General features: G+C 36.4%; 1 protein-coding gene across 1 annotated transcript in view; it reads left to right on the plus strand.

Annotated features, from left to right (window-relative positions):
- LOC106875197 (reelin) overlaps positions 1-13296 on the plus strand; it is a 200233-nt gene that overhangs the window by 62552 nt on the left and 124385 nt on the right. The window contains exons 16-19 of the mRNA XM_014923240.2: positions 1880-1943; positions 6066-6299; positions 9472-9633; positions 10521-10760. Coding sequence (XP_014778726.1) covers positions 1880-1943; positions 6066-6299; positions 9472-9633; positions 10521-10760 — 700 coding nt within the window. The remainder of the gene's footprint in view (positions 1-1879; positions 1944-6065; positions 6300-9471; positions 9634-10520; positions 10761-13296) is intronic.

Genomic DNA, 13296 nt, shown 5'->3' on the forward strand with positions numbered 1-13296 from the left:
TATATATATATGTATATATGTATATATATATATATATGCATGTGTGTGTATATGTTTGTGTGTCTGTGTTTGTCCCCCCCCCCAAACATCGCTTGACAACCGATGATGGTGTGTTTACGTCCCCATAACTTAGCAGTTCAGCAAGAGAGACCAATAGAATAAGTACTAGGCTTCCAAAGAATAAGTCCTGAGGTCGATTTGCTCATCTAAAAGGCGCTGCTCGAGCATGGCCACAGTCAAAATGTCTGAAACAAGTAAAAGAATAAAAGAGTATATAATTAAGTTAGGTGTTAAATAACCACCTAAGGGATACTAAATATCCAAAGAACTTACTGTTTATTTACCTGTATAAATAACCTTGTTATGAACTACTGCTCATAACGGATAGGTAAGAAATAAACAATCAGTTTATCAAAATATTGATATAAATTAGAAATGGAAACAAAATAACAAAATTTAATAATTTAATAATTTAATCATTAAATGATAAATTCAATTCAATTTTATTATTTCTATACAAACAAATTTCTAATTTATATTATATTATATATATATGCATATATATGCATATTTATATGTATATATATATATATAAGGATATTATTGTTTAAAATAATATCAGTGGCTTAGCATGTATAAAAGATCCATAACGGTTTGGTCATTTTGACTGTTTTATTTAGCATGCCTGTAATGCTTGTTAGTACCCTTAATTATTAATTAATATATATATATATAAATATATATATATATATATATATATATATATATATATATATATATATACAGCATCCAGCTGTAGAAACTTTGCCAGATCAGATTGAGCCTGGTGCAGCCTTCTGGCTCACCAGTCCTCAGTCAAACTGTCCAACTCATGCCAGCATGGAAAGTGGACATTAAACGACAACAACAATGATGATGATGATATAGATAAAAAGTACCTTTGAATCGTCGGGCAACATTCCATCCTTGAGGAGACCTATTGAGTCAAGTAAATCAAAATCAAATCAAGTCACAATCAAATGGAAATTATAGTTGTGGGTGTTACCAGCGCTGGTGGCACATAAAAAGCACCATCTGAATGTGGTTGATGTGTGTGCGTGTGTGTAGATATATGTATATATATATATATATATATATATATATATATATATATATATATATATATATATATAATCTACATACATCATCATCATTTAACGTCCGCTTCCCATGCTGGCATGGGTAGGACAGTTTGACTGAGAACTGATTAGCCAAGAGGCTGCACCAAGCTCCAATCTGATTTGGCAGAGTTTCTACAGCTGGATGCTCTTCCTAATGCCAACCACATATAGCAGGGACTTTCACATTATATGGTAGTGATTAACCAGTGGAATCTTTTGGATTATATAATCCCTAATGTGGATCTAACTTCCTGTTATTGACTATATGTATATATATTTATATATATAAAATGTGTGTCTGTGTTTGTCCTCCTAGTGAATTAAAACTTATGTGAAGCCCAACTTTGCATATAAGACCCAGGGCGAATTTTTATTAAACTATTTTTTTCAGAAAAAAATCTTATATGCCATCAAATAAGTTACTTCTTTTGAAGTCCTCTCTCAGCCAGAAAGATGTTTTTTCTTAACTTCTGAGCTCGTAGTTGATTTACTCTTTGTTACTGATATTTAATTTACGTTCTGTTCTCTGAGTGACACCACACAACATTCAAAGTCTGTCAAAACTGACCCCCTAAGTTTTTTCTGAAATGGAGCAACTTGTTTAAATACATGTATTTTGCACTTTTCTCTCTCTCTTAAATCTTTAGCAAATACATTTCTAGACATATCATATAAATATAAAATTCATTAAACACTTTTCATTGTCTGTTTTCTAAAAGTCTACATCGGTACCTGTCCAGAAGGATGTAACAACCATGGTCTATGCCGTGGAGATTCTTGTGAGTAAGTAAAATTTAATTTTCTTCACCTCTTTCTGGTAAATCAAAAGTGGTTTTTGCCTTGTTTCCTTTCTGAGTGTGTATAAATATGTAGAATGACAAGGAATTATACATCAAGCTAAATACATTACTCTACTGAAGTCTATTGTGCTTACCTCACATTATGACGGGTTGAATATTTTCACAATTTCTTTGACATATATTGTCATCTTTACTCTTTTACTCTTTTACTTATTTCAGTCATTTGACTGTGGCCATGCTAGAGCACTGCCTTTAGTCGAGCAAATCGACCCCAGGACTTATTCTTTGTAAGCCTAGTACTTATTCTATTGGTCTCTTTTGCCGAACCGCTAAGTTACGGGGATGTAAACACACCATAATCAGTTGTCAAGCGATGCTGGGGGGACAAACACAAACATACACACACACACACACACACACACACACACACACACGCACATATATGTATATATATATATATATATATACGATGGGTTCTTTCAGTTTCCGTCTACCAAATGCACCCACAAGGCTTTGGTCGGCCCAAGGCTATAGAAGAAGACACTTGTTCAAGGTGCCATGCAGTGGGACTGAACCCAGAACCATGTGGTTCATAATCAAGCTACTTACCACACAACGACTCCTATGCCTTCATCTAATGAAGTTCATGTCATTATTGGCAGCTTACCCTACCAAAGTGTCAGATGATCCCTGTGAAGGTGTTTGGTTGTCCCAACCCCTTAGCCTTGCCATTGCCTATGGTAATGCCTCAAGCTTGTTGACATGCTTCAGTAGGCTTCATTGAAACTTGTGTACAACCAATTGAGGCACTTGGATTTGAATTGATGGCTTCTTTTCTCTTTTTCTTTCTTTCTTCCTCCTTTTCTTTCTTCACTTATGCTTGTGTTTTCTTTAGCTTTGGATCTGTATTTTAATGTGATTTTACATTCATATATATATCATATACATTAGACGGTGAGCTGGCAGAAACATTAGCACGCCGGGCGAAATGCTTAGCAGTATTTCGTCTGCCGTTACGTTCTGAGTTCAAATTCCGCCAAGGTCGACTTTGCCTTTCATCCTTTCGGGTTCGATAAATAAAGTACCAGTTACACACTTGGGTCAATGTAGTCGACTTAATCCCTTTGTCTGTCTTTGTTTGTCCCCTCTATGTTTAGCCCCTTGTGGGCAATAAAGAAATATATGTCATATACATATGTGTTATACATGTAATAAAATTTCAATCATCAGTATGTTGGGATTAAAAATGCAAAAAAAAAACACATACTGGGAAATAACCAAAATCGCAGTACTTACACAAATGCACCACTAGCAACTAGCACTGCTCATGGTACTTAGATGCTTCATACTGTACTCATGGTACCTGGGTGCTGCACACACTGTCAAGCAATGCTAACTAACAAATAGAGTATTTTTGATATGGTAACGGAACAAAGAAAAAACACAACATAACACTACATGTACCCAAGGCACATGGAAATGCACTAGGTTGCACAATGACAGTATGCAATAACAATTATGATAATATTCTAATTAAGGCACAAGGGGTCAGCATTTTTTTACCTCAGTACTCGACTGGTGCTTTATTTTGTTGGTGCTGGAAGGACGAGCAGCAAAGTTGACTTTAATGGGAATTGAACTCAAAGGGTAAGAAGAAATATTCTTTTCTACTCTAGGCACAAGGCCCGAAATTTTGGGGAAGTGGATGGGGGGTTGCAGTCGATTAGATCAACACCAGTAAGCAACTGATACTTAATTTATCAACCCTAAAAGGATGAAAGGCAAAGTCAGCCTTGGTAGAATTTGAACTCAGAACATAAAGACAAACGAAATACTGCAAAGTATTTCGCCCGGTGTGCTAACGTTTCTTATTTCTTTACTACCCACAAGGGGCTACACATGGAGGGGACAAACAAGGACAGACAAATGGATTAAGTCAATTAAATCGGCCCCAGTGCATAACTGGTACTTATTTAATCGACCCTGAATGGATGAAAGGCAAAGTCGACTTCGGCAGAATTTGAACTCAGAACGTAGCGGCAGATGAAATATCGCTAAGTATTTCGCCCAGCTCACTGCCTTAGGAAGAAGAAATATTCTTTTCTACTCTAGGCACAAGACCCGAAATTTTGGGGGAGGGGCCAGTTGGTTAGATCAACCCCAGTATGCAACTGGTACTTAATTTATCAACCCTGAAAGGATGAATGGCAAAGTTGACCTCGGCAGAATTTGAACTCAAAACATAAAGACAGATGAAATACTGCTAAGTATTTCATCCGGCGTGCTAACGTTTCTGCCAGTTCACAGCCTTAGTAAGAAGAAGAAATATTGCAAAGCATTTTTTCTGATGCTCTAACAATTCAGCCAATTCACTATAATAAAACATCGAAACACAACAATACATGTACCCAAGATACACTAAGATGCACAGGAAAAGCACAGAATAATAATAATAATAATAATAATAATAATAATAATAATAATAGAACTTCTAACTTGTTGTCTCTTGAGGTCTCTGGGTGAGACTTGGATCCAACTTGTACAAATGCAAAACAAAAGTCAAACATAAAATAATAATAATAATAATAATTTCATATTTTGTGACAAGGCCAGCAATTTCTGGATGGGGGTAAATTGATTACATCAACACCAGTATTCAATTGGTACTTATTTTATCAACCCTGAAAGAATGAAAAGCAATGTCAACCTTGGTGGAATTTGAACTCAGAACATAAGGCAGACGGAATACCACAAATCATTCTGTTCAGTGTGCTGATTCTGACAGCTTGCTACCTTTATGTTCCAATTATATACTAATCATAAAAACGTCTGCTGTTCTTCTTCATATGAATTTGTGGCTATTTGCCATGATAAAAAATGTCATTACTGGCTTTATTGTTGCTGTTGTTGTTATTTCTTAATTGGCCCTGAAGCCTCAGCGTTACACAAGAAGCGAGTTCAAAGGAATCAACTCATCACTAAAGAAAGCCATTTTAATAAAGAAGCAAACTCTGCACATTGTATTGTTTATGGCCTGTCATGTAACGACGGTGGTTACAATAACAATGGTGGTGGTGGTGGTGTTGGTGGTGGTGGTCAAACAATGAGATGATGACAAGGGTGGTGTTGGTGTTGTTGCTAGCAATGGGGTTGATGATAGGATATGGCTCTGCATTTGATAACTTTAAAAAGAAGTGTTTTTAGTTGAATATCTTTGACTGCAATACAAGTGGTTAGCCTGACTACCAAAAGACAATGACATTTCAGTCCTTTTAATTTTTTTTGCACCACCCCCCGCCTTTTCCTCACCCTCATCAATATTATCCCCACCACCATCATCGTCTTTATCAAAATTGACAACTTCCTGTCGTTCATTCATGTTCAATAAGCTATTTCTATAACACAAAGCTTATTCAATCAAAGCAGAAAGTTTCTTAACACACTAAATAATACATTAGGAACAATGCTACTGAAAGAATAATGGAATAACATTATTGTAGTCATTATGAGCTTGTCTTAATAGCTTCAGTATTATTTTCACACAATAGTTATACTACTGCTATCAAAGAATGTAAGATTTTAATCCTGTTAATTGTAGGAGACTTCAATAAGCAATTTACCAAAAGTATGCTAAGATGTCATCATTAAGTGACTGTAATTATCAAAGCCAGTTTTTAAGTATAAAAATTCAGTTTTAAAATTTTACTTTTCACAATATTTTTTTCAATTAGAGTAACATTCAGATATTAATTAGCATAACTAAAGGATTAATAATCGCACTGGGGTCGATATAATCAACTTAATCCGTTTGTCTGTCCTTGTTTGTCCCCTCTATGTGTAGCCCCTTGTGGGCAGTAAAGAAATAAGAAACGTTAGCAGACTGGACAAAATGCTTAGTGACTTTTTTCCAGCTTTATGCTCCAAGTTCAAATTCCATCAAAGCTGACTTTGCCTTCCATCCTTTCATAATTCGATAAAATAAGTACCACTTGAACACTGGAGTCAATGTAATTGACAAGACCCCTTTCTGAAAAGTTCTGGCTTTGTTTTTAAAGTAGAAAGAAAATTACAGAATCAAACATTGTTTTTGTTTCTTTTTCCACAGATGTGATTTTGGTTTTTCTGGAGAATCTTGTGCCCTCCCTGTAGTACCTAACCCATCATTGTTACTAGAGATGTTTGTTTCACCAACTGTTCTACAAAGTTCTTCACAGCTGGAAGCTAAAGGAGCAGAGCTGAATTATAAATGTGGAGTACTCTCAACTGGAAAGGCACTTGTTTTCAACAAAGATGGTCGTCGAGAACTAGTGACAATTGACATGAACACGACTACAATTAGGTTTCAATCAAGCTTTTCTTTGTTTCATTTCTATTTATTTTATATTTGTACTTAATAACTATAACTGATTCTTGCAGTAAAATAATTAAAATGATTTAGGGAGCTTCAAATTTGAATACATCTAATTAGGCAGTTGTAATTTCAAACGGTGCTGATTTATTAACATACACACATGATGGGCTTCTTTCAGTTTCCATCTTCAAGTGCACTCACCAGGCTTGGTCAGCCCAGGGCTATAGTATGACACTTGCCCAAGGTGACATGCTATGAGACTGAACCCAAACCAGATGGCTGGGAAGCAAACTTAAGTACACACCCAAGTGTGTATGTGTGTATATATACATTTATCCAATAGAAGAAACAAGAAATTATCTGATTCTGTTTTTTGTGACAATTTTTAAATTCTTTTATACAGATTATAGATTATCTTATAATAGCAATCATTATAAATAATGATTATGATTAAGTAGATATATTTCAGTAAGACACTATCTTACTCCAAATCGAATAATCAAAACAAGCAAAAAAACTTGGATTATCAAGAATTAATCCCTGAAAAATAATTCTCCCTTCCTTGATATAATAAAGTCAAAGTTTTTAATATACTAAAGTAAGAATTATTAATAAATGAATTATCTATCCTCGGTAAAACAATATCTGAAGGTATGCAGTCTAATGGTTAGGGTGTTGCACTCATGATTGCAAAATCACTGTTTCAATTCCCAGACCAGGTAGTGTGTTGTGTTCTTGAGCAAGACACTTTATTTCATGTTGTTCCAGTCCACTCAGCTGTAAATGAGTAGTTGGCACTCCGTCGGTTATGACGACGAGGGTTCCAGTTGATCCAATCAACGGAACAGCCTGCTCGTGAAATTAACGTGCAAGTGGGTTCTCCACCATCCCCTGCCAGAGCCTCGTGGAACTTTAGGCGCTTTCGCTCAATAAATACTCACAACGCCCGGTCTGGGAATTGAAACCGCAATCCTACGACCGCGAGTCCACTGCCCTAACCACTGGGCCATGGCGCCTCCACTGTAAATGAGTAAGTCTGTGATGGACAGGCATCCTGTTCAAAGGAAATGTGACCTCGGTTACTTATACGCCATGTGAAACAGATAATTGGCCCTATGAGTCCAAAGATTGAAGATGATAATGTCCTTGAAACAAAATACAATGAAAAAGAATTTTAAATGTATACAATATATAGTTTTTAGTATTCCATTGTAAGGAAGAACTGGCAAGTAAGTTAAATGTTTCAGACAGTTGTCCATTGAACGAGAAAAAGGATGAGAGAAAGATGGAAAAAGTAAAAGAAAAAAAATTAAAAAGAAAATTGTGGAAATAGGCGTAGGAGTGGCTGTGTGGTAAGTAGCTTGCTTATCAACCACATGGTTCCAGGTTCAGTCCCACTGCATGACACCTTGGGCAAGTGTCTTCTACTATAGCCTCGGGCCAACCAAAACCTTGTGAGTGGATTTGGTAGACGGAAACTGAAAGAAGCCCATTGTATATATGTATATATGTATATATATATATATATATATATATATATATATATATATATATGTATGTATGTGTGTCGATTTACTCGACTAAAGGTGGTGCTCCAGCATGGCCAAAGTCAAATGACTGAAACAAGTAAAAAGAAAAAATGGCATGTTGTTGTTAACTCACATCATCTTCACATGATTAGTTACACTACTATGGACATTGAACACAAAACCTGCAACACTGTTTAGTTCAGCCATACTTCAATTTCATTAATTTTTGTAATATTACAGTATTCTGTTAAAAATCTATTGCAAGCATGCATTTAGAGTCAGAGCTTGAGTAATCAGAATTAAACACCAGATCCAATTAGTCAAACTGGTGTGCCCTTGAGAATTTTTTTTATATTTTTAACTAATGAAAAAAGAAACTCATGGCTTTATACTAAAAACAAAATGTGACTTATTTTCTCTTCACTCTATCAATACATACCAAACCAAGCAGAGCTTTATCTGTTTTTCATTTTTTCCAAATTTACACATGTATTTCTCCAAAACAACTTCACAAATATTAACAATATTGAAAGATACTTTTATCTGCTGAAATGGTTCAATATTTCATTCCAGCATTTTCATTCCAGCATTTTCATTCCAGCATTTTCATTCTAAGGACTCTTACTGAGTATTTACAAAAAAGATGAGATTTTCCCCACACATTACAACAGAGAAACTTTGCTAACACTTCATATTTTTTCATTTCTTTATTAATAGATTTGCTATAATGTATATTGACCCCTTTATCCAGTTACTTTGGCTTACATTATGAATAGGGTTTTTAAGAATAATTATCCCTATCTAGCCCATGTGATCTAGCTTATGATTCAAGATGGTCAAAGACGTTTGACAATCATGCAGTAGACTTATCAATGTTATCTAACATTATATTATCAATCTCCTATAAAATAAATTAACATGAGTATTAGTATATTGCAAATGGGAACTTAAATGTGTATATCCAGTTCTTATTCTTTTACTGGTTTCTGTCATTTGACTGCAGCCATGCTAAGGTACTTGTTAAATACACACACACACACGTATGCATTTGAGGGAGAGAGAGAGAGATGTTATAGTAAGCAGCATACTATATCTATCTTGGGTTTTAGAATAGACACACCATGTCCCCCTGTGTGTTTAAGTATCCTGTAAAATAAACAAAAAAAATAAGTTGGCAATGAGAAGGGAATCTTGCCGTAAAAACTGCCCCAGAAAATCCAACCAGCTCGTGTCAGCTTGGAGGAGCAGACATGATGATATACACACACACACACTCATACACACACACACACTCATACACACACACACACACACACATATATCTTAGATAGATAGATAGATAGATATGAATATATTTGTGCGTGTGTGAGTGCACATACACTTCTATAGCTTCAGACTGACCATTGTTGTTTGAGTCCAAGGCTACAGTAGAAGACACTTGTCCAAGATGTTGTTCAACAGGATCAAACCTGGAACCATGTGGTTGTGAAGTAAACATCTTAACCACACAGCTATGCTTGTACTAATATATAAAACAATTCCAAACTAAAATTTTCCTGTTATTTAACTCATATATTTATTTGTTGAACATTATGCACTTTACATCAAAATATATCACTTATCGGTTTCAGATTTTTACAGTTCCACATACGTGTTGGCAGCAACTCTTATATATCTGAATGCCGCCCTCCTGATAGAATGTCGGAGTCAGTTTTTCTGGAATATTCTTGCAATGGCGGCATAACTTGGGATTTACTTACAATGTTTGCAGACGAAATGTATAAAACACCACAGTAAATATAATTTGTTTTCAATTTGCATAATATATATTTTTATATTTTAGAATGTCTTTGACTCTTATAATTATTCATTTTGTTGTTTGGTTGAAATCTATTATCATCGTCATCATCATTTAATGTCCACTTTCCGTGCTGACATGGATTGGACGGTTTGACTGAAAACTGGTAAGCCAGAGAGCTGCGCCAGTAGATTAGGTTGTATAACATTTCTATAATTATTTATTTCCATTTAGACTAAAAAACAATGGCCTTGTTAGAAATAGCAGCCAAATCTCCTTCAAATTACACTCTGCTGTAATAATAATAATGGTTTCAAGTTTTGTCAGAAGGGCAGCAATTTTGGGGGAGGAGATGAGTCAATTACATCAACCCCAGTGTTTCACTGGTACTTAATTTATCAACCCCGAAAGGATGTAAGGCAAAGTCTACCTCAACAGAATTTGAACTGAGAACATAAAGACAGACGAAATGCCTCTATGCATTTTACTTGGCTTGCTAATGATTCTGCAAATGGTAATATTCTAATTTTGGTAAAAGGCCAGCAACTTTGAGGTGACAAATAAATTACATTGACCCCAGTACTTACTTTCATAGAATGGATAAAAGGCAAAGTCAACCTTGGTGGGATTTGAGCTCAGAATGCAAAGAAACAAAAGAAATACCACTAAGCAATGTGCTAAGAATTCTGCAAGCTCACTGCTTTTATAATAATAATAATAATAATAATCCTTTCTACTATAGGGACAAGGCCTGAAATCTGTTGGGAGGGGACTAGTTGATCACATCAACTCCAGTGTTTCATTTCCACCAAGCAAGATATTAACATGTTCTTTTACCTCAGAGATTTTGATATATTTCTAACGTATTTTATTTTTTTCTAGGATGGTTTCTGTTGAGCTACCCAAAGCTGCCAAGGAGGATGGATGCCGTTTCCGCTGGTACCAGCCAAATCACTCAGGAAGTCGTCAAGATGTTTGGGCATTAGATGACATCATATTGAATAACCTTTTATTTCATACACTAGACATAGAAACCAAAGACCTTGAGAGGGAATTCTATGAACTAACAGCATCACAAGGAAAACTTATTGATACTTACTGTGACATGCCAAAGCCAATTGGGTAATTATTCTTTTCTCAATTCAACCTTTTACCATTTTAAAATCTTTTTGCAAAAGTAAGTGGCTGTGTGGTAAGTAGCTCGCTTACTAACCACATGGTTCCAGGTTCAGTCCCACTGCGTGGCACCTTGGGCGAGTATCTTCTACTATAGCCTCAGTGTTTTTTACATGCCACCTGCACAGGAGCCAGTCAGCGACACTGGCAATGACCTCGCTTGAATGATTTTCTAATGTGCCACCAGCACAAGTGCTAGAAGGCGATGCTGGTAACGATTACGAAATTGAACTGAATCCAATTGTCGGATTCAGTTCGATTTCGATTTCAAATTCCAAATTCCAAATTTACTTGCCTCAACAGGTCTTTGCAAGCAGGGTTTTTAGTGTCCAATGAAGTAAAGATATGAATAAGTGCGCTGGCTACACTTCTGACAGAGGTCACAGATTATGTTCTCACTTGCCTTGCTGGGTCTTCTCACATACTGCATATTTCCAAAGGTCCCGGCCACTGGTCATTGCCTCGGTGAGGCCTAAAGTTCAAAGGTCGTGCTTCACCACCTTATCCCAGGTCTTCCTGGGTCTACCTCTTCTACAGGTTCCCTCAAATGCTAGGGTGTGGCACTTTTTCACACAGCTATCCTCATCCATTCTTGCCACATGTCCATACCAGTGCAATCGTCTCTCTTTATATATATATATATATAAATATATATATGTGTGTGTGTGTGTGTGTGTGTGTGTGTGTGTGTGCATATGCATATATACACCACCAATGCTGAGTTGTAACAGTTTCACCTGAAGATTTTTTGAGTTGTGTGAAACTCAAGTTGTGAGACATTCTCAGCTCAGTTTCAATAACAAAAATCTTGTGTACGTGTGTGGACCATTTCCACAAAAACTGCAACATTAATACACCCTAATAAATCATCCTGCAGCTTTATGCTTTCAAAGACAAAAGGAATTTTAAAAATCTCTTACTTAACAAATAGGTAAGGCTTAGTGACAGGAAAAGCATCTGGTTGTAAAATAATACCACATTAATGTTCATCCAGCCTATGTTAATATGATTGAAAAAAAAAGACAAATATAAAATAAAATAAATTTATGGACAAACTTATTTATCTTAGATCTTCAACTGAATTTGAACATCAAAGAAGCATTACTATTTCCAAGAACACTTGAAATACTTAAGTCTAAAATAATCAACATACTTTTATAAGTTTCTAAAACATATTAAATTTCAAATGCACATCAGCCAGTTATGAACATTCTTTAGAGAAAGTCTATCAACTTAAGACATAAATGCTTCATCAATAACAATTTACTACTCTACACCTACGCCCCACCCCTCAGCTTTCATTTGCAAGTGAGAATAATTTGGTAGCATCTGCCATGTATTTGTTAATTGTGTTAAGTGCCTATGTATTTGTGAAGGTGCATGGCTTAGTGGTTAGAGCATTGTGCTTACACTCATGACGTTGTGAGTTCAATTCTTTTACTGTGTTGTGTGTTGTGTTCTTGAGCAAGACACTTTATTTCACAGGTTGCTCCAGTTCACTCAGCTGTAGAAACGAGTTGCAGCATCACTGGTGCCCTTTGCCTTTCCCTTGGACAACGTTAGTGGTGTGGAGAGGGGAGACTAATATGCATGGGTGGCTGCTGGTTTTCCACAAACAACCTTGCTTAGGCTTGTGCTTTGAAGGGGAACTTTCTAGATGCAATCTCGTGGTCATTTATGACTGAAGGGAGTTTGCCTAAGTATTCATCAGTAAACATAGACATCTTCTCAGCAGAACATCCAAGAGATTACAGCTGGAGGGAGGAAGGGGTGGTGCTGCATCCACGCTTCACTGGTACTCATTTACAATTGAGTAGACTGAAAGCATGTGAAGTGCCTTGCCCAAGGACACAGTGTACTGCCTGGTCCAGAAATTGAAACCATGACTTTATGATCATAATATTAACACCTATACCTACCATCTGACCATATTAATACCATTTGTATTGCTACCATTTTAGTAACTACCACATATTTTAATAACTATTGAAATCGAAATTGAACCAAATTCGACGACTGGCACCCATGCCAGTCTATCCTTCATTAGACACTAAACTCAGCTTGTGAAGACCTGTTGGGGCAAGTGAAACCGAAATCGTGATGGCACCTGTACCAGTGGAGCGCTAAGAGCACCATCCAAGTGTGATCATTGCCAGAGCAGCTGTCTGGCTTCTGTGCTAGTGGAACGTAAATAGTACCATTTAAGCGTGATCATTACCAGCGACGCCTTACTGGCACTTGTGCCTGTGGCACATGAAAAAAACATTCGAGCGAGGTTGCTGCCAGTACCGCTGGACTGGCTCCTGTGCAGGTGGCACATAAAAAACACCATTTTGAGCGTGACTGTTGCCAGTACCGCCAGACTGGCCTTCGTGCTGGTGGCACATAAAAGCACCCACTACACTCTCAGAGTGGCTGGCGTTAGGAAGGGCATCCAGCTGTAGAAACTCTGCCAAATCAGATTGGAGCCTGGTGCAGCCAT

Source organism: Octopus bimaculoides, chromosome 4 (genome assembly GCF_001194135.2).
Source record: "Octopus bimaculoides isolate UCB-OBI-ISO-001 chromosome 4, ASM119413v2, whole genome shotgun sequence".
Taxonomy (NCBI): Eukaryota; Metazoa; Mollusca; class Cephalopoda; order Octopoda; family Octopodidae; genus Octopus; species Octopus bimaculoides.